This window comes from Triturus cristatus, chromosome 9 (genome assembly GCF_964204655.1).
Source record: "Triturus cristatus chromosome 9, aTriCri1.1, whole genome shotgun sequence".
Classification (NCBI taxonomy): Eukaryota; Metazoa; Chordata; class Amphibia; order Caudata; family Salamandridae; genus Triturus; species Triturus cristatus.
Genome location: NC_140592.1, coordinates 842126292 through 842148266, shown reverse-complemented (window position 1 = coordinate 842148266; position 21975 = coordinate 842126292). Strand labels below are relative to the sequence as shown.

Here is a 21975-nt window from a genome sequence, read left to right as displayed (position 1 = left end):
CTGCCTCTGGAGCGCCTGCGGCCAAACCCTAAAAAAGGTTGGTTGTTAAAGTCCTGATGATGGGGTTGAAATGGACCCATTTGTGGCTGAAATGGAGGTGTAGGAAAGCCCCACGGAGTGGGGGGCCACCATGGTTGAAACTGTGGAGCTTGCGGACCATTCCTCCAATTTGATCTGTTATTTCTGCCACGACCTCTATTTTGTTGTCTATTTCTAGTTGACGAATCAGAGTCACTCGATTCTTCTTCGGAACTAGTGGACGAGTAAGTTGAACCATACCATTGTCCTTTTCTATTAAATTACAGCGGAGTGTAATTATCACTTGTGTACCGGTACACTTTGTCATGTGAGAAGCGTGCCAGATCTTTTTGGAATTTCTCAATCTTATAAAGTAAAATGGAGTCTTTGAAGTCTTTATTAGTTTTATTTAATTCTTCTAGGTTCTTTTTAATAAAGTAATGGTAGTTTTAATTTGAGACTCAAGGAACTGTATCTCAATGAGAATAGTATCAGCTACGCGCTTGGCTGTGCTTATATTTAGTATTAACCAATCGCACGTGCAGCGCCAAGCTATAAGAGACCAATCTTTTAAGAAAGAGAGGTCTTCTGTTGATGGAAATCCGTCTTTTTTAAGGATTTTACTGCTCTAAGGATTTTCCTCTGATAATAGGATTACAGGTATTTGGGTCTATAGTTGCTTCAGGGTATGTTTTGACTCATTAGACCCATGGATATCTTGGTTGTTTTGTGAGTTATCGCTGGGGAATACATCCACGCTTGGTCTTTAAATGTTCCCTTAGACCGTCTATTCCTTGTTGGTTGTTTTTGGGTCAGTCGAAGAGCCAGGTCTTGAGGTCCTTCCTGAACTGGGTCAACGACACAGATTGCCTATGGTGGAGGGGCAGGGTGTTTCAGGTCTTGACTGCAAAGTAGGAGAAGGATCTTTCACCAGTTCTGGTCTTGTGGTTCCGTGAGACGGAGGCCAGGCGATTTGGGCAGAGTGGAGTTGTCTGGCGTATGTGTGGAAAGCGAGGCCATTGTTCAGATATTCTGGTCCTGTCTCGTAGAGAGCCTTGTAGACATGTGTGAGGAGCTTGAAGGTGATTCTCTTGTTGATAGGGAATCGGTGGAGTTGTCGGAGATGTTGTGTGGCTGTGCCGAGGGATGTGGAGGACCAGTCTGGCTGCGGCGTTTTGGACATTCTGTAGTTTCTTGAGCTGTTTCTTGGTGACACCGGCGTATGGTTCGTTGTAGTAGTCAAGTCTACTGGTGAGGAGTATATGGGTGACCGTCTTTCTGGATTCTGTGGCGAGCCATGTGAATGCCGTTGGGAGCAGGCAGAGTGTGTGGAAACAGGATGAGGATACTGCGTTGGTTTGGCAGTTCATTGAGAGCAAGGAGTCCAGTATTTCTTTTTTAAACATACTTTTATTGATTTTTTATCTTTTATGTATCATATCATCATGTTACACATCTTGTACTGCCATTCTTATCACAATAAGTAGACACATGACTACTGCATATTCTATCTGAGATGTTGGTATACATAATGCTTTCTAGTAACATTATAAAAGTCCATAGTCATTTCGTTGTGATGTCGATCTTGGGAGCAAGGAGTCTAGTATGATGCCAAGGTTGTGTGTGTGTGGTCCATTGGGGTGGGAAGGGCCACCGGGAGTCGTCCTAGGCTGAGGGGTGGGTCCCAGGATGAGTACTTTGGTCTTGTCTGAGTTGAGCTAGAGGCAGCTGTCTTCAGGGTCCGGACTGGGAACAGAAACTGGCCCTGGCAAACTGCTTGCCCAGCCCCCCTGGGAGGTGCGGCCAAGCTGTTTGCTAGGGACGGTTTTGGCCGATTTGGTTACAGGGGGCCGATATTGCCGACCCCCTTAACAAAAATAGCCCCCATCCTGACGGCCCACCAGGGAAACGCCCAGTGCGCGCTACGGCCAGTCCGGCCCTGGCTGTCTTTCATCTAGGCAGAAACTACCTTCATTCCGTTGTGAAAGTTACACTGAAATTACGAAACTGTCACACATAAGCAATCTGAAAGCTTGGCAGCTATGTTTGGTCCTGACAGTAATCCCTCTAGACAGTGCTGTTAGCTGCTTCTCTGGTCCAGTCAGTAATTCCTCATTCTAAGTCCTGTAGACAGTGCTGCCTCCTGGTTCTCTAGTCTCAGTGGTAATTCTTAATTTGAATCCCTCTTGACAGTGCTGCAGCTGCTTCTGGAATCCCAGTGGTAATTCCTCCTCAAGGCAGTACTATAGCTGTGTCTCTTTTCCCAGTGGTAATTCCTCATTTTTAGTCCTCTACCAATATGTACATCGCGAAAAGCTCCAACTTTCACAAAAGCGAGACTGACTGCATTGCAAATGCTTGTGTAAACTGGGAAGCCAACTTTCCTCATCGCAATTGATGGAGCAGGGGAAATACAAAAATTAACTACCCCCTTCGAAGTTAATGACCTCATAACGTTAAAAATCCTAACTGTTTGAATGCATGAAGTAATCAATAAATGCACCTTTAATTGGACACTATACGCGGGAAACTAACTGGCATTTGCAAAAATCTAATTTATTTAACAACATGAAATTAATTTAACATAGGTTTGTGATTTGTGTAGAAAACAGAAGTAAATTGCATGTATTTCGTTTGTAGTAAAATATATTGTGGCAAAACGGTTGCTCACTGCTAGATGCAGGGACTGTGGAGAAGGTTGCAAGTGGATGTGAGAGGGATGAGACGACGTGCGTGCCGGGGGCGGGGGGGGGGGGTGGGTAGTCGTTGGGATATGGTTACGGACACTCAGGGATTGGACCAGGTTCGTAGGAGTTGGTGGGCATGGGTAGGATTGCCTTAAGATAGGGCGGGCTGCGGTGTAGTCTCGGGTCAGGTGCAGGCACTGTATTTCAGAAGTAAAGGTGACGGGTTCACCACAGGTGAGGGTTCTCCTGAAGCGCCGCCGGTCCTCCGGGATGTCGGCTGAATGGCTGTGTAAGCGATGTCTGCACCCCCCCCCCCGTTCCCCCCCCCCCGCTGATTAGCGGGGCCAACTTATGGTTTCGTGACTTCACGGTGTATTGACTTGTCCGTTTTACATTTATCAATAAAGGTTTTTGAAAATTAAAAAAAAAAATAATAATAATATATTGTGGCAAATAATGCAGATGGTAAGTAAAATGGCTTTAAATGTGGCTTATGCTAGGTAACACCTAAAACGGGTCATTAGAATGGCGGGTGGTAAACAGAAGGGCTTATTTTCTATGTCTAAATTAGCTATGTTGTTTTCATATTAGTTCCGTACAGGCCTGCTAGGCCTCGCTGGGAAAATGGCTGCAGCCGAGAGATGTGATTACGTGTAATAAAGATTGCCCCCGCGCATGAGCAGAATGGAAGTCCCAGTCACGAATGTGTGGCCTATGCCCGGAGTGAGAGATGTCAAGGACAGAGTGACCTAAGACCAGAGTTGTGCCAAAAATCCCTGCATGAATGCTTGAGAACGAATGAGAGACTCGAACTGCAGATGATGATTTGATTCCTAAACTGATGTTAATTGTTGCAAATATATTAACATAGTTAAAATATTGGGACTTGATAAGTCACGAGAGTTGTGCATGAATATAGTATTTACAGAACCGGTTTAGGCAAGGAGGACAATGAGGTGACCATCACCACCCCTCCAAATGGACCAATCAGAATGAATGTAGCCCCTAAAAGGTTTCAATTTTTGGGTATAGCAAGTTAGTGAAAGGGTATAAAAGAGTTGTGCTTATAATGACGTGGTCGCACTCGCTTATTCTACATCGATCTATGCAACACGACACGCTGTCTGTTGAGACGATTTTTCTTCCTGATGCTGAAAAGACTTTGACCATTTTGAACTTCGAACATTGATGGGGAAAAGGAACGAGACAGTCGCGGGATTCTATCCTGGGAGGGAATACGTCCGAGGAGGTTAGAGGGACAGTCAGTCAGTTTTGGGAACCTATCCTGTGACCTGCGGTTCATGTTCTGGTGAACCATTCTTGTCATCGCCCTAAGGCCAAGGGTAATGAGTATTTTCAGTTTCTATTCAAATCTTTACTTGAATGCTTATGAAAATAACGTTTGGAATTTTGTCTAATAAAGCTATTCTTATTCAATGGATCTAGATAAAATTTCATGCTAACAAACTGAGTCTGTAGTTATTAGAATTAAAGTTATGATCAATAACTGATAAAGGTTTAATTGTGATTGAGCTGGACTTAATCGCCATCAATTGATTCCTACTAGTTGGTCCATCGACCCAAATAGCGGAGTACCTTGATGTTTAGAACCGACAATTACAGAGTCAAATGTATATAATGTATATAGATATTATTTAGGTAAAAATAGTAACAAGGTACCCCGTATGTCTTGCAGCTCGTCAGCTTATCACTGCTCCAGAAAACTGAGTGAATGTGTGTATCGGTGTTACAGGCCCCATCGATGAATAAGTGGCGTAAGGGTTTTTCTGGGTTGGTGTCATTTGTAAAAGTTTGTTAAAGTCACGCTGCATCACAATGCACACTCACTAGCCCCGGGGGACGGCGCTTAGGTTTAAAAGTGAATATATAAAAAGCAGGTCTTGGCACTCCATGTTACAACAGGCCTACGCTGATGCTGCCATTGCTGGCAGAATTTGCATCTTTACCGGTTTCTTTGAAAAATAAAGATTTTGAACTCTGGTCAGACAGACAATATGATGCCGGCAAAGTCGTATTTAACAAGTACCTTTGCTCTCTAGTTCATCTAAAAGAAACCGCATATGCGCGGGGTAGCGTTAAATAGGTCTAAACTGCCTATCAACGTCTGCTTCTTTAAGAGGTCTCAATCACCCGAATGTTTTGACTCTGCTGAATATTACCTCCTGCAGTCAATCACCCGAATGCTTTGGCTCTGCTGAATATTACCTCCTGCAGCTGTTTGTGGCTCGTCTTCGTTTCTATTAGTTGTAGTTCCCGCCTTTCTGACGTACAGTTAGCCTGAAGAACGGACTACGAATATGAATGACCCGGCAGTCTGGAGACCCGCCCTAATGACCCATTTTCAGGAATCTCCTACGATTGAACAAGGAGACGTCGGTATGTAGCAGCCATATTGGAACATGCTTGTTGTCTACGAGATTATCTAAGCATTGGTAGGGTAGATGATATTAATGTAGCCACCAATCGTGATATTTTGTAGCTGTGTATTATTTATTTCATCCACTTTTCGCGTGCTGCAAATGAGAAACAACGCGTTTCCTTATATCCAGGAGAGGATGTAGCGTTACGTCAGCAGAGAAGCCTTCGTACAGACGTCTCTCTTCAATGACTTTCAGAGGAAGCGGTGCTTAGAATTTGGGTTACGCCTTTTATGTTTATGGTCACTATAACCTATTTAATCATGATGTTTTATTGGTTTACCCAGTTGCCACGAAACACTATCATCGCAACATTGGTGTTGAAGTGAAATGTGATTGGATGAAGCTCGGCGGTACAGAGCAACCGATTGGCTGAAGCGTGGCAGGACAAAAACGGAGACTGGCTGATTTCTGACGGGACAGACCCTCCCTTTCAGTGTTTAGTCAGAAGTTACAGATCTCAGCACAATGTTTTGTAATTCTCGAAACCACAGCCAATAGTAGCTCGAGACCCGCCCTCGTGGCGCCGAGCATGTACGCCATTGGCTGGGACAGACTGGTGGCCACGGGGATGGTAAGAGGGCGGTGAAAAGATGTCTTCCGATGGGAAAAAGCTTGTCCGTTCACCTAGCGGGCTGCGCATGGTTCCTGAGAGCAGCGCGTACTGCAGCCCCTTTTGCCTGGAAGAGCCGCCTTGGGTGCCAGACAAGGAGGTTAGTGTAGATTCCTAGCGGCGCTGTCTGCAGACGGGTGCACGCATATCTTTGTGGAGACCCTTGATGTTAGTGGAGTTACAGTGTGACAAACCTTTCTTTCATCTAGTATTGAGTGCCCGCAAAAGCAGTCAAACATTTTGGACAAAAAGTCATTGTTTCTTGTGTACGGCATCAGGAAAACATACTGACAATATCTCACATTTGGTCATGTAATACAAGTAGTAAGATTGATGAATTTTTCAGAAGCATTATTTCTGCATTACTGTGTTATCTTGGCAAACCAGAGTGGGTTAATGGCTGTTTCGCTTGCATGTGTTTAAAAGTGTTGAAAAGGAATATCTTGCAGTTTCGAACGGTTAAGAATCGCTTAGTGAACTCATCTTCCCACGTACCCTTTGATCTCTTTAGGAGGGAATAAGATTGATTTTACAATCTGTGATTATAATAAAGAAGGTGTCATTTATCTAGAGCCTTCCCAATATGAAGGGAAAACTAAAAAATGCTGGCGTTAAAGGCAGATGACGAATATTGTTTAGCCTGCTCGATGGTACTCCAGTAGTGAATACTGTGTAATAGTATTCGCATACATGATGTATTTGTTGGGAAAACGGTCCTTCCCACAGAGGGTTTTGTCCCTTTACCATGCGAAGTTTGAAGAGATTGAGAGGGCAGAGGTGACCAGGAGAACATGACGAAGATAATTGTAGAAATACTGCTAGTTCTTAAAAAGAAAAAGAAGGTTGATATTGACAGCGAAAGACATACAGGGCAGGAGGGATGGGGTGGGTGGGGGTTGTGTGCTGATGGTGGCTGTTTTGAGATGAAAAGCGTCATTAGTGTCATCCCAACTGGCACAAAATATTCGTGGACATCGAACCTGTAACTCCGCCTTCACTTTGGGCTCAGAAACAGTGCCTTATAGCTCAATGTGATAATACAGATCCATAAACAGTGAGCTGGATTCATTCTCATCAACTTGGTACTTAATGGATAGTGGACTGTTCCAGCTGTCTCGATAACTGAAAGGCAAATCAACATATTTTCACAAAAGCTGTCATGCCTCACACAGAGCATCGCTCGCTTAATTTCATTTGATATACCAGAATAGGGATACGACTCTGTTGATTCACTAGACAAAGGTTGTCATGCCTCACACAGAGCATCGCTTACTTCTCGTTTGATATACCAGAATAGGGATACAACTCTGTTGATTCACTTGATATCCCAGACAGTGCCATGGCTTGTGGATCTTCAGGGGTTCACTCACATCGTTGTGCAATTTAATTTGTTCTCTCGCCTTCTGTAGGGTTTTTGTTAGACACTTCAATAGATAAAGGGCATGTTTGAGCCTTTAGAGAATTAGACGTATTTGCTCCCTTAGTCTCTGTGATCTATATTGCAATAGCAAACACAAGGACCTGGCCTGGCAGTTTGGACTGGACTGTTCCCATGAGACACAGTGTCAAGACTGATTTACATATGGCTGGATCCAAACTGGGGTGGTGAAGTGAGCTAAAGAACTTTAATGGATTCAACCCGCATCTGTGACTGGGGGTCAAACTACCAGTATTAAACAGACCCTCATCTCCTTCTCTATCCCCTCTGCCTACAGAGGCAGAAGTCATCTTGTGAACACCCATTTTGTTTGGGGACATTACAGAGGAGGCTTGCCATGCGTCACCCATTTTCTATCTAACCTTGAGACCAATGAATGAGTGTGTTTATGTTTGGTTCTGACAAGCTGCAGAGACAAGTGCTGCCCTTGGAAATGTACCTGCCAGTGTCACAACTCGGAGTCACAAGCATACACTATCCTTCCAACAGCATCTGAAGACTCATCTTTTCAGACTTTCTTTACCCCTGAATCACTACTCTCTCATGTTGTAGATATTTTGTTTCCCACGTTTCAGCCATCAATATCTCTGATAGCTCACTATTAATTATTCTTCTCCACTGCCTCTTTGAGTATTCAGTGGTTGTTTGACACTATACCTAGTCTCTGCCCTGGCTGAGCAGACTTGCTCCGTATATCACAATCTTTACGTTACAGCAAATCTGAATTTGTATCTGCTGTTAACAGTGCTGCTAATATATATTTTTGCAATACTTCAAAAGCCCCTTCAACCTTGGATTTATCCATCACTGTTTAAAGCCACTGGTTTTCTACCCTCATCCTTGCTATTGTATAATTATGTCCCATTGTCTTAAATTATATTGTACAAGTTGAAATGTAAAGTGCCCCCATACCTTTCAGGTCACTACGTGCTATATAAAACTGTAAATACACCATCACTTACTGGCAGGCACTCCTCCAGTCTACTTCTCATTTGCTCCAGTTGACGTGCTACATTCTGTACCAACCACCCCATGTACCTCAAAGCTTACCTCTTTAATACTTCCTGCCAGTCTTTTTCTCTCCATCTCTCTCTTCTGTGACAGCAAACCTGGTGATTCGTGGGCATCACAATTGTATCCACAGTGAAGAGATTCCTTTACTCTTCCTCTTCTCCACATGGACAGGTCCCTCAGATCGGTATTTATGCTCAGCGGTCAAATATGCAAACACCTATCACCATGCCATTACCATATCTACAGCTATATGGGTCTCATCAGATCCCACCAGGCCCACCCACAGAATGTACACCCACCTGAGTACACTAACCACTATTATTTCAGACACAGTCAGACTTGACATATGCATTATCCAAACACATGCTTTATGAGTTTGTACTGCTCTTGTATTACCATGACTTCCTTTACTAAATCTCCACATTGTTTGTGCCTTCCATGAACAGCCTTACTGCTCACACTTTGATTGGACCTTCAGGATCTATATGTCACCTAGTGGAATCATCCACGTCAGCCACATGCCAGTCATCAGACATATGAGACCCACGGTGATTCTGAGATTCTTCTTCCCACACCATGTGGGGCACTTCAACTAGATTTTGAATCCACCCTCCGGTTCTGCTGATAGCTGCACTTTAATCCTGCAGAAATCCAACTAGAAGTCACGGGTTGCACCCTACTTAAATAGGCTTCCTGCTCATACCAGCAATCTCCCACAGAGGCATTCCTCTGGAGATATGCAGACGCCCCTGTTCCCCCTAGTCAAAAGCTAGGTTTAGCAATGCACACATTAAACCAGCACATTCCATCTTCGAGAAATTTTAAATTCATGACGAGAATAGAGATAAACAAATGTTCAATTTTACTTAATACCAAAGAAATGATGGTGCATGGCACGTAATCATTTTTTGCACCATTTTCTGTTGGACAAGTTGCCCTCACAAAACTATTAGCTAAGCCATGCAATACTTGTAGGCCTTTCTTGCTTTGGTGCGAGATTCAACACTTGATCTTCACTACCATTGCACATTCTTTGGCGAGGTGTATAATGACTACCATTCTGACCATCTGCACTTGCAGTTGAGTGCTTGCTGTGCCTCAACTCTTCTTTGCCCCACTCTGTGTTCCAGGGCATGGAGAATCCCCAGCCCTCTGTCCCCATTCAGTGGCATGTCTTTTGTACACCATAGCCCTTATTTACTCTGGGCTTTCCAGTGATCGATATAGGAAGCCCTGCACACATCCAAGCTAGTTACCAGCATTGAAGTGACTGACCCACACAGCAGAATTCAGGAGCAGAACCCATCCTAATTTATTCTCACCCAGCTAGGTTTAAGGACATACAATGATAGCTGCTTTTTTAACTGATCTGCAGCCCAAAGCACATCGGTTTCCTTGGTTCTACACTGCCTCCTGATTCGGGAAATTTGCTGAGATGTCGAGTGGACCATACTGGATATTCTGCCGCTAGTAATTCTAGTCAGCCAACTGCTGTTTTTTCTGCATTGGCTTCCCGGGATTTCACTTCTACGTCCAAGGGAACCCTTTTCTCTATCAGGATCATTCAGGAAGCTAGATTTCTCTGCTGCCGCCTAACTGTGACTGAATGACCAGACAGCTCTGCTCTGGGGGGCTTGCCTGCACATTCAACCCCAGGAACATTTTTCTTTATGAGCATGTCACTTGCTTGTAAATTCTCTTAGACTGAGTCAGAGAGACCATCAGTCGTGCCAGGATCTGCCTTCAGTAACACAATCCTAATGAACATGCCTCCATTCTCTTTTGGCACACTGCTGTGGGCTCATAGAATCTCTTGTACTCACACACAACCATCTGCATGGTAATTAACCAGATAATCAGCCACTCTCTCAATCTGACCAGTAAAGAAGATGTATCTACACTTCCATTCAGCTATTTGGAAGGAGCAACCCTATAAACTCTGGAAAAATAAAAGAAAGTGTGTCTTCTGACTTACAGAATTTAGCTAAAAATAAATGGGCCAGTGTTGGCTCCTGCCCCATTGCCAAAGAAATCAGTGAAAAGGCAGCTGTCAGTTGTATCTTCCAGTAGGGACCGAAAAATAAACATAGAAAACATCAACTTATTTTCTCAGAAAAATTAAAGCTAAATATCCTGACCACTATCTCCAGTGAAATCAGCTTAGGACACAACATCCTGCTGTCTTCACAGAATAAATATCCAGGCAGGCGTTCTTAACAACTCCGCCAGCACATGTATAAACGGGCAGAATGGTGACTTCTTTGCACATACTTCAATCAAATTTTTTATCTGGAGTTTTATATAGCGCAAACTTGACCAGAAGGTATCAGAGCGCTTTACATGAGCACCAGTTGCGTTACAGACGGAGATTTTTGATTTTGTTAGGCACAGGGAGATTGTGATTTGCCCAGAATCACAGAATGTTGAGCATCCCTGCCAAAACTCGAACCCGGTTCCCCAGCTTCGAGGTCGACCGCCCTAGCCTAGGCCACATCCTCTTCCCCTATGGGCCAATGCAAAACCAAATTCAGGAAGTAGAAATTGTAACATTTCAAGTCCATGGACGCAATTTAGAGAAAATACACATGCTCTCCCGTAAACTTTCCTAATTAATTTATGTTTCTTTGTAAAATGGGAGTGTTGAATTAATAACATAAATGCAGATTGGGGGAGTTGGAGTCCAGTCAAATGGGTGGAAGACCATGGCTGATATTCTTCAGCTGCACACCCAGGTTCAAGAAGGGCTCAATTAAGATTAGTCTGAAATCTAATTTTTCTGAAATTGTCATTTTTTGTGATTGAGTTCAGATCTCAAAGTAGGGGTTTGAGCATACCAAAGTTTGGGGTAATGTACACCCAGAATCTTGGTGTTTTTCCCTCTGAAAGATTGTTGGTTAATTATATGAGCAGATGCTCAGTGTTTCTATTTATTTTTTAGCAGGCATTCAGCCCTTTACCCCAGCATTCCTTCTGAACAGCGCAGAGAACCTTAAATTTGGTTTTACGCAACTGGAATCCAGCGGGGTGCTTCATTACTAAAGAAAACAGTCATCAGATATAATAAAGGCTGAGGAAATATCTCTCTAAGGCAAATGTCATGGACCAATAAATATACATATTCGAAGAGTCACAAAAACTCTTATATTTAAATTAAGCTGATCACAGAATTGTCTGCAGTGAAATCCATTGCAGCTCCCATGATCTCACAGGGGCAAAGAGGGTGGCAGAGAGAAGTATAATGAAATACAAGCAGCTAACCTACTTTTAGACCAAAAGCGTCCTTTATGGTCTACACCATCGACCCCCTGCGTGTATCATTTCTGGAAGTAGCATTCACCTCCACCTCTCTGAGGTTAGCTTGAAATAACACATTGCAAACCATCATATTCAGCTCGGCTGGGAGTGTAAGCCTTCCAGAAAGGCTGTGGTTGATTTCACTTTGGAGAACAGTAACACAAACAATGGTTCGGGATGGACCATAAATTTAAAAGTGGAAAGGTATCATGTGGTTATACCCTTAATGAAGATAAATTTCTGGAGAGACCTGGTTCACTTGCATTAATAATTGTATTAAACTCCTACACTTTGACAGTATCTAAAAAATAGTGCATTGTGCAGCACATTGTGCTCAAGTGATCACACAGTGGGAGGCAAAAGCCAGTGCAGTGGTGTGCAATGGAACAACAAGCAAAATATACAATGTACAAGCTTGTACAGTTCGATGTTCTCAAATAATCAGACTCCAGTTCGACTGATAGCTGTATTTTATACACATGACTTAAGTTGTTGACTACGTTTTGATCCGTGGTGGCTTGAGGGTCCCCCTCAGGCCTAGTGAATAAATATAGAAGAGCAGGGAATCTGTGAGAAAAAAAAAATGAATTATAGAAGTGCAGCGGGCGAGAATGCGGGATTCAGGTGACCCAAAACTTAGCTGGGTAAAAAAAAAAAATGACTTCAATACCAGGCTGCCGGATGCCAAGTATATAAAAAGGATTCAGTAATGAAGCCCTGAAGAATTTAGGAACAATTAACAAATAAAAAGTAAGTTCCTGAATCAGAGAATGGATTAAAGTTCATGAACATTTGTAAAAGCGGTTGGATACTCACAGGGCTTCACGCAAGTCTGCAGAAAGAGCAGGACAACCGCAAATGTCTGCGCCAAGCTTCTGTCTGGCACTTGGCACATGACCCTTCTGGGTTCTGTAGAAACTTGACAAAGAACACAAGTGTTGATTTGGAATTGATCAGACAAAGTGTGAACAGGTTTAAGGAGCGGGGCAAATCTACATTTGGTTCACTTTGTGCAAGAAAAATTAACTTCTGTGTAGTTGATCTCGTTAGCATCAAAAGTCCCGCAAGCAGCCATCCTTTAAACTTTGCCTTGGAGGTGTCTTTCCAGTTATTGAGTAAAATTTTTATTCCTGCTGTTAGAAGGAGGTCGAGTAGGTGCCCGACAGGAAAATGTGGGCATCCCTGGAGAAATACCTAGACCCGTATGATCCGCCCTGAATAGGCCCAGTAGAACTACCCGGATAGCAACCCACATTAGACAATAGTGAACATGCTAACTCTCATTCTATTCAAACAACAAGGTAACCGTTCCTATAGCGGGCAGTCCCAGTAAGGTATACTGCCTGAAGGGTGGAGAAAAAGTGGTCGAGGAGGTTCGTGGTGATGTCTGAGATGTAGGCCAGATACTCCTGGGTGGTGTTCCAAGTGCCCTCACACACCCTTGCGGGTGCAAAGCATCATCATCGGGCGTTGCTCCTCGTGGGGGTGGCGCTGCAGTCCCTCACGGGCCCTTCAAGAGGGCTCTCTGTCGGAGATCTTTTTGTTGGAGTAGCCGTAGTTGTGCGTGCGGGTGTGTGGGGATAGTGGGTGATGTGGTGAGACTAAAAAGACCCGTAGGTACCCCAAACGGTTTATCAGTGAGTCCGTAGGGTCTGATTAAAATCTAACGGGGAGTGGTGCCTGAATAGCACTCTAAAAAATAGGGGAAAGGTAGATTGTTCTGCTACTCTCAACCCGTGTGTGACAAAATTAGAGTGAGAACGTGAGGTGGGTGGTCAACATGTTTCGCGCTGCCCGCGGTCCCTAACGGATCCGTAGCGCTTCGTCAGGACCAAAAGTAAAAAGAATTACAAAAACTGAGCTATAGGAGCAAGTGTATCCTATATTCCCATCTTAGAGGGAACACGTATTGTTCGTGTCCCAAAGAGCGAACCTAAAGGGAGAAAGGGGGGAAAAAAAGGGAACAAGGAGACAAAAAGAGGCAAAATAAGGTGGTCAGCAACGTATCCAGAGTGCGTAATACAAGTCACCGGTGTACAGGCGAACCGGTGCAGAGATATACTCGGATAATGGTTGTGTCACATGCCAGAGGAAGGGGGGGAGGGAGGGAATGTGTCAAAATAAGCCCTCAATTGGGCAGGTGCAAGAGAGACTCGTGGCTCTATCAACTCTGTGGATATCCTTAATCATGCAAGTCCGTTTAGTGGAGAACAAGTGCATGATGGACAGTTCAGGGCTTCGCAGTGCTAAGGTCATGCAAGGTTTATAAGGGAATATTGAACACAGCTGTTAAACTAGTGTCTACATACCGACTAATGTCGAGTTAAACTGGGTGTTATCGACATGCCGGAAGTTCGACCGTAGAAAGTGGCGAGGATGGACGAGTGAGCCAACAAAATTGTTTAACAGTATTCCGTGACCATGTGCAGACTACATTATAGTACTAAAGATGTGTGGAGCTGGTGGGAAACCGGTAAACCTACCCAATATTAAGTGAGTCCAAGCTGTACCGGATAGAGATCAGCTGGGGCGGGGGCGCCAGCTAAAAAGAGACAGCCAGCGTTTGTGAAAAGCTCATACTACGGGAGGAGGAAAAAGACACAACAGTAGTACTGCTCGAAGCAGAGTAATAGTAATCGTTAATATACAAAGAAGTAAGAAAGAAGATAGTGACATGTACTTACTTAAGCCCCGGGTAATCTATTCCGAAAACCTACGTGCCTGCAGGATCGCCGGTAGTTGAATCGGTGTGGAGGTTCAATATATACCAGGAGTTAATTGGATGTTCGTCCCGGATGTGGGTCAGCTGTGTGTGTGGTAGAGACTAAGGAGGGACTGAATATCCATGGTACTGCGGATGGCGGCCATGTTGGAAAGGTCCGCAACACACTAAGAGGTGTCATAGTGTGGATGTCTCCGTGTCACGGGGTTGGGGAGACTCATGGAGGGGTATTGTAGGGGTGGTACGTAAAGACCTATGTAACGGTCCCTGGGAGTCGGGCGGAAAAGTAATGTCCTAATACCCCCACTAGCCTCTATGGTATAAGCGTCGGCCATGATGGAACGGGTCCGTGGCTATGTTTACGTATGTGTCGACAGGTTTACTAATCGTGTTTGGTCAGACACAGGGGCTGGGTTTGGATCTCGTAATGTCATCGAGGTATGGTGGTATCATAGTGTGCTCAGAGAAAGTGGTCATAAGTGAGCTGGAACTCATAACTATAGGTGTATGCACACATATTGTAAGAGTCTGTTTACTGCAAGTGTCTGTACATAAACTATAATGGGTCCACACAATTTTTACTGCAATTGTCTGTAAACAGACTGTGAGGGACCCGCAGTGTTGGTTCTGAGGCTGGAAACAAGGATGGCACTTTGGTCATAGCAGAAGATGGTGTCAGGTATGCAGTGGAGAGCATGATGGGAATGTGCTGCCGGATGTTATGGATTAAGGGAACTCCATGGGATGTCGTCGTTAAGACCGGTGACATCAGAACGGAGTCTGAAGACCCAACGTTGTTCAGTTTTGAACAGATTGGTTGGTGTCCACGAAGGATTGTGATCAATCACAGTCCAATTAAGACTGTCAGGAGAATGGTTGTGTTCCAGAAAATGGTTCTGCAGTCTGGTCTGTGTTTTCTTGCACCGTATTGTACTCTTATGTTCCCCAATGCGGGTTTTGACAGGTCTAGTAGTCATGCCTATGTATCGGAGTCCGCAAGGGCAGGTGATAAGGTAAATGCAGTTTTTAGTTAGTGTGGCGTCTCAATTGCCATGGTCTGGGTAGTCCTAGATCCAAGATCCAACTCTTTCATAGGTTTGGTTTGGGGACAGGCGATGCAGGAGCCACATGGGAAATGGCCTACAACTGGGGGTAGAGCCCAAAGGGTTTCTCGTGGTTTCATATTCTTTCTAGGGCGGGTATGCACTAGAATGTCTCTTAGGTTCTGAGTGCGTTTGAACGCAAACAGGGGGCAAGGACCAGGGTCAAAAGACCCAGTTTTCAGTATTTTCCAGTGTCGTCTCACTATCCTCTGAATGTTGTTAGAGAGAGGGGTGAAAGACGTCACGCACGTTAGTGTCGTGTTCTCTGATTTGGCCTTGGTTTCCAGCAGCGCATCACGATGGTTGTTCCTAGCCCTTTTATGTGCTGTTTTAATGATGTTGGTAGGGTATTTCCTGGTAATAAGGTTCTTTTTGAGGATGGCCGCTTGAGCTTCGAACTCAGTGAGGGTATTGCAATTCCTTCTCAGTCTTAGGAACTGTCCCACAGGGAGATTGGCCCTCAATGCTTTCGAATGGTGGCTCTGATATAGTAGGAGACTATTCCTATCAGTTGGTTTTCTATAGTTCGTTGTTAGTAAACAGCCATCTTTCAGGGATATAGAGAGGTCCAGGAAGGGAATCGACTCGTGAGAGTGGGTACCTGTGAATTTGAGGAAAGGGTTAATCGTGTTCATCCAGGCAAAGAACGCAGCACAATCATCTGTACTCCCCCTCCAGAAAACAAGAATGTCGTCGATGTATCTACGCCACAAAAGGATGTTATCTTGGAAGGGGTTAGATGGATTTTGGATTTTGTCTTCCTCCAGTTTGGCCATATAGAGACAGGCCAGGCTCGGCGCAAATGTGCTCCCCATGCACGTGCCCTGTGTTTGATGGTAAAGTTTGTTGTTGAACTCAAAAAAGTTTTCTTTGAGTGCGAGTTGGGCACATTCGCAGATGAAAGGTATGGGAGTGACAAATGGCCATGGGTCAAGAGTGTGTAGAGCATCTTCCAGGACCATCAAAGTGTTGTCCTGGGGTATATTAGTATATAATGCTACTACATCTAGGGTAACTAGAAGATCAATCGTGTCAGGGGAACTGAACTGTTGTATCAGATTAAGAACTTCCATGGTGTCTCTCAAGTAGGTAGGGGTTTTTTCTACGAGTGGTCGTAAGAAGAAATCACAGAATTTGCTTAGTGGTTCTAATACAGAATTGATCCCTGACACAATAGGGCGGCCCGGGGGGGGGGGGGGAGGGGGGGGGGGGTTGATACCCTTATGGATTTTGGGGAGGCAGTAGAAGAATGGTGTCCGTGGATTGGTTTGGTTAAGAAATACTGCTTCATCATGTGAAATCCAATCTTCAGCTTCGGCTTCGGTGGTCATGTTCTGTATTTTGGTCACCAGGCGTTTCGTGGGGTCCACGTTGATAGGTTGGTAGTATTGCATGTCCGAGAGTTGGCGTTCGCATTCTGCCTGGTCCCCCTCTCAGTGTGTTAACTCTCATTCTATGCCATCCTCTCTCTCTCTGCTCTGGACCCCTGTCCTTCTCTGTGCTTTCTATAAACCATAAGAGGACAGTGGGTGGAAGATAGCCAAAACAGGCTAATTGTAACTCAACCCACACAGCCAAAGTGGGCGACCCTGTAACAACAAACAATGCAGAGTGCATGTTAATTGTTTTATGTATGTGTTATGGTATATGTTATATGTCATGGGTTTTGGGGAGAAAAAACAAAATCTTAATAAAAATCTACTGAAATTAAAAAAAAAAAAAAAAAAAGTCCCGCAAGCAGTGGGAGGAACATATCAAAGTTAAGCTTTGGTGCACACCCTTGCACTGTCCTGAAGGGGTGTAGAATCACAAGGCCGAAATGTATCGGCCATCCATTCCAGGAATCTTGCCTCGCAGGAATAAGAAAATGGGGTTTCAGTTTTGCCAAAGACCAGTTCTCTAACTTGCTAGAGACAATTGATTATTTACTGTAAGAGCTGGTCTCATCTTGGACGACTTACCTGGTGACAGACTTTACTCCCGAATAATGGCTTTGTCTGTATTTTTTTGTGCTCGATATCCATATATGTGATTGTACTACAACATGTTAACTTGAAATTGCTTATGATTGCGCAACAATTTTTTTCCATGTATTTGATTTTGTATTATTTTTGCTCAAACACTAGACAAAAGTACAATCCTTTCTTTGTCTATATGCATGCCAGCTGCCCATCTTTTTTGCACAACAATGATGCCTTGTTGATAACACAAATACTGTTAGGCATAAAAAGGTTTAAATAACAGTTTGATATGTTCTCTTTTCGATAACTAAGAAGATGTTATCACTAATAAATTGTTCCTAACTCGGTAAATTAAAGTCTCAGTTAAAGTCCTGTTAATCAATCCCTCTCTCCTTTCCCTCCTCTCCCTGCTCTCTCTTTTCCTCTTTTCTCTCCCCTTCCTCTTGATGCTGCCTACCAGCAAGGAAACCTCAAATCAAAGAAAATACAAAACAAACAAAAGTGGTGTGGCTTTTCTGGTGCACTCAGAGTAAACTAGTTAGGAAGGTACTGTCACCTCTGGTAAATTATACAGATAGTCGACGCCACCCTTTTTTCTGTACTTCTCAGATAACTGTATCAGTGACATTAGTATGAACCCTGTTCATCAAAGTCTTTATTTCGGGAAAAATACCATAAAAGACACAAGGGATTGAAGGATAAGTTTCGTGCATATCAAAATAAATAGGACCATACATTTCGATGATAAAAGCAATATAGTCTAAAAATATCATTAAGTATAAAGATTAAGCTAGCAGACGTTAAGAAAACAGAAATTAGGACCTACAGATACTATGTAGGTCTCAATTATCGTCACGAGTTCATACCAGCTAGGAGGATAGATATGCAACCTGAGCAAAGTCCCATTTCAGAAGTAAAGACATATTCGATGACATCGATTATATCCGCCAGTGCAACAGTCCATAGTGATCATCACAAATACCATCCCTCAAAAAGGGTTGAAGTGCTAATTTAACAACGTCCCGTTGCTAAGGTGCAGGTAAACTTTGGGATTAACAAATTTGGCATGAACCAGAGTCTGATGCAGATGCCTTGGCTGCTGTTAATTACATTCTTCAGTTATGCAAGCCATTTTCCATCACGGGTTCATGTCCACATGGAACATAAGTGTGCAAAATCTGGCAAAGAGCCGGTATTAAAAAGGCAAGTGCTAAAGGATTCAGTCACCTGTCAATGTAATAAAAACATTAAAAACACATTTCATACTAACATATAAAAAGACAAAAAAATATTACTTCCAATTTTTCAGTTTGCTGTTCTGTGTAGCAATTATGTATACTAAGGAACCCATTCATCACCTCTGACGCACTTAAAAATAACCCCCAACACTTATTTAAGCCACGATTCTGATTGAGAACCGTGACATGGGAGCATTGCGCCTTCCTCTCCAGTACTGCGGTCCATCTGAGCTCTCCTGGTCTCTAAAGGTGCTAGTCTCTCTTCCCTTGTTCTACTTACTCATGAATCTCTGCCTTAGATAGTCTCTTATCTGGCCACAGCTCCTCTTGTCTTGCGTCAGTCTCTTCCAGTCCTGAGCATCCACAGTGTCTCTTTTCTCTGTCTACTTGTCTGTTTTTTCTCGTTGAAGTTCTGACATTCAACCCTGTCATGCCTTTCGCTTTCATTCTTATTGGTTGCATGACTTTCTACTTCCTGCCCCCTTGCGGAAGTCCCTCCCTATAACAAAACTTGTTCTCTGGGCGCCACCATCTTGGAGGTATATGGTTGCTCCTTATCCTCTCTATCACAAATACCCGTTTCTCGCTTTAAATACTAAAGTAGAGGAAATTAAAGTATAAATGGCTTTCTCAGGGGAAGCTGAAACAACGCAGACCTTTTCCCCCAAATGATTTGAGATTTCAGAAGATACATCACAGTAGAGCTGTCATAAGAGTTTATAGGCAGACTATATGGTGAAGGTGGGAGAGGTTGGGGAGGAGTCCGTTGTCCTAGAGGGCCAAAGACTGCCATTATAGTTGTCATGGCTCACAGCTATAAATTAGGAGCCCTATCTTCTGTGAGCGGTCTAAGACAACCAAAGGATAAGTAGCCCAAAGCCATCAGTGAGTGCAATCACTACCTTTTATTAGGTTTGTAATTTTATATCCGCTATAGGAAAGAGGAAATGGGCTAACAAGAAGCCATGGTTATACAAGTGTGGTTGGAGGCCTCTCCGTACCACAGAAGCTGAGAGGTACCGTAGCAAATTGGTAGGTTGGAAGCTGCAGGGAGCTAGTCAAGGAGCCACGGGTTGATAAGACCAGGCCCTTGAGAGTTAGCACTTGAAGATCATGTCACAGGAACTGGGCTGATTACCAAAACCTTTAATAACCATTCCCAAAAAGTATAAATTAGTTTTGTATCTTGCAACAGAACCATGTATGCTTCTGTGCACTAATGGAGAGTCTGATAATATTTCCGATTGAAACATACTTGTGATCGGACAGCGTCTGTAAATTAGGCTGTTCTTAAGCCTTGCAACTGATCTAATGCCTAAGACGCACCTTAACATCAGTAGTTGATATACGCTTACTAATTTACTAATATGTCTCTAGACATGTCACCATCTCCCTGTATGTTATTTAATGGAATAGTACAGTATAGGAAAATACTCCTATAGCGTGTGGAGTCCTTGTGCAGTAGCAGATTTAAAACATTTAATACATACAAAACATAATTGGCCTGTTACCTAGTCATATGTAACATCATATAAATTGGGCAAATCATAATCTGAAAACTACTAAAATAAGTTAATACTTGAAAATGATGTATGCAAAAACATTTGCTGTACACCAATATATCGACAATTAAACCAGTCTGGTTGTGCCAGTACTTGCCGTTTTGATACTGATTGTGAGACAAAGTACCATACATTTCCATTCTAGCCCCATACAGTTATTTAAGGTGCAGTGTGGATTTTATTTATTTAAGGGTGGCTAATTTTATCATTGAAAGGCTAGAGAATGCCACTGAGCAGCTGTTCATAGAGTAATTGGTGATGCAGATAAAGTTTTTTCTTGAACATTTAGCCATCTTTCACGAAACCGTCATTAGGTATAGTGAACTAGACGTCTGATGTGAGGCATATAGTGGTTTAACAAGAGCATAAAGTTTGGACCCGCCCATTACTTACCACTGGCTGGCTTTCCTTTCACTCTCATTTGCCTACTTATTATTCTTGACCCAGCTTGCCAGCGTTGTTTGCCTCCCTATAGAACATTGCTTCTCTAGCATCTTTTTGATTAGCTAGCATCTCTGCTTCCACTGCTTTCTTTTCAAGCACAATTTTTTATTTTCTATTAAGGACTCCATGAGAGTTTGTGTTTTTTTTTATTTTTTTTAGGTCTCCCCTGGCGTTAACAGCACGCATGCGCTGCTCTCGCCATGCGAGGGCTTCTTGTAATCGATACAGTTTTGAAAGTGGAGTGTAGCGTCATTGTGCACGCTAAACCCTGGCTTCCCATTGTTAGTGAGGCTTTTTAGTCCTGCCTGGTTACCACCCTGTCCAGTTTTAGTCGCGCCCACCTGGACTGGATGCTTTACTGGCGGTGTGACACTCCTTTTCATTACCCGGTGTTCGCACTTTGTTTTTTCATTAAGGGGAGAGCCTTTCCGAAATGGCGACAGCTTGTTTATTTTTGCATTGCGCTTTTACTTAAAGCGAAAGCGCGATGCAAATGTAAACAAGCGGCTGCCATTGCAATGTCGAGAGCTTGTTTAACATCCCCGCGTTTCCCTAAGATTATTTTGAGCCACGTCGCTGCGCCGGTTGTGATGTGTGCGTTGCAGGATTTAATTTCTCACCTAAACCCTCTGGAGTCTTGCGGACTGCAGCCCGGGGCAGGATAGGCGTAATATGAAAATGTAAAGACAAATGAGGAAACACGTACTTCTTAAAGCTAAGCCCGCCCCTACGAAAATGCCCTTACATAAAGTCATTTGTTTTTTATTGCGAGCACGGAGAAAACCATAAGAAAGATACAGTGCTACCCTTAAAGGCATGATTTTTTTTTTTTAGTTTCTATTAAATAGAAAGCATCACAAATGCGGTTTGAAAATTTAGAATAATCCACATTTATTCTCTTAAAGACGTTCGTAATAAGGTGGGCTGTATACCGTCTCCTGTGGACGAAACTTTCACGCTGGTTTTAAGTGGTGGGGCGGGTTTTCGTTCCAGACCCGACAGTCATCGTCGGACCCCTGCATTTAATCTGTTGACTAAATTATTAAACGCAGAACCAGCCCCGCAGAAGACTGGCTCAAAACAAGCAGCTGCCTTGGAGGCGATCGCTGCTGCAGGGGAGGCAGCTCTGCCTTCAAGATCAGACATAACCCTGCAGCAAGACCCGGCGCGCCCTTCCCACAGGTGGACCAAGTAACCCCTGCCCATCGCCCCTCTCGGCTCCATGATAGGCACCATTCGTCCGATGGGGGTGGGGGAGTTAGGGAGTCTAGAGGGGGGGGTGGTTGATGGCACTTACCCCCAGATGCCGAGCTGCCGGCTTTGGGCTGTAACAGCAGGGAGCTGGCTCCCACCCCCTTTGAAGCCGGACCGGGCTGGAGGAAGTGACGGGTCTCCCTTAATGGAAAGAGAAAGAGCTGCGGGGAGGGCAGAGCAGCACCGTCC

General features: G+C 43.8%; 2 protein-coding genes across 6 annotated transcripts in view; one reads left to right on the top strand and one right to left on the bottom strand.

Annotated features, from left to right (window-relative positions):
• Nucleotides 1–5044, bottom strand: part of XRCC3 (X-ray repair cross complementing 3) — a 178041-nt gene extending 172997 nt beyond the window's left edge. For 2 of the 4 annotated variants that reach the window (XM_085626282.1, XM_085626280.1), the window contains exon 1: nt 4932–5044. The gene's annotated coding sequence lies outside the window, so the exon portion shown is untranslated. Of the gene's footprint in view, nt 1–4885 lie in introns of all 4 variants that reach the window. The other 2 variants (XM_085626283.1, XM_085626281.1) reach the window with 1 other exon arrangement.
• A 608-nt stretch (nt 5045–5652) lies between these two features.
• ZFYVE21 (zinc finger FYVE-type containing 21) overlaps nt 5653–21975 on the top strand; it is a 215742-nt gene continuing 199419 nt past the window's right edge. Inside the window, exon 1 of one of the 2 annotated variants that reach the window (XM_085626284.1) lies at nt 5653–5856. In XM_085626284.1, the coding sequence (XP_085482410.1) occupies nt 5737–5856 (120 nt within the window). In that variant the 5' untranslated portion in view covers nt 5653–5736. The remainder of the gene's footprint in view (nt 5857–21975) is intronic. The other variant, XM_085626285.1, reaches the window with a different exon arrangement.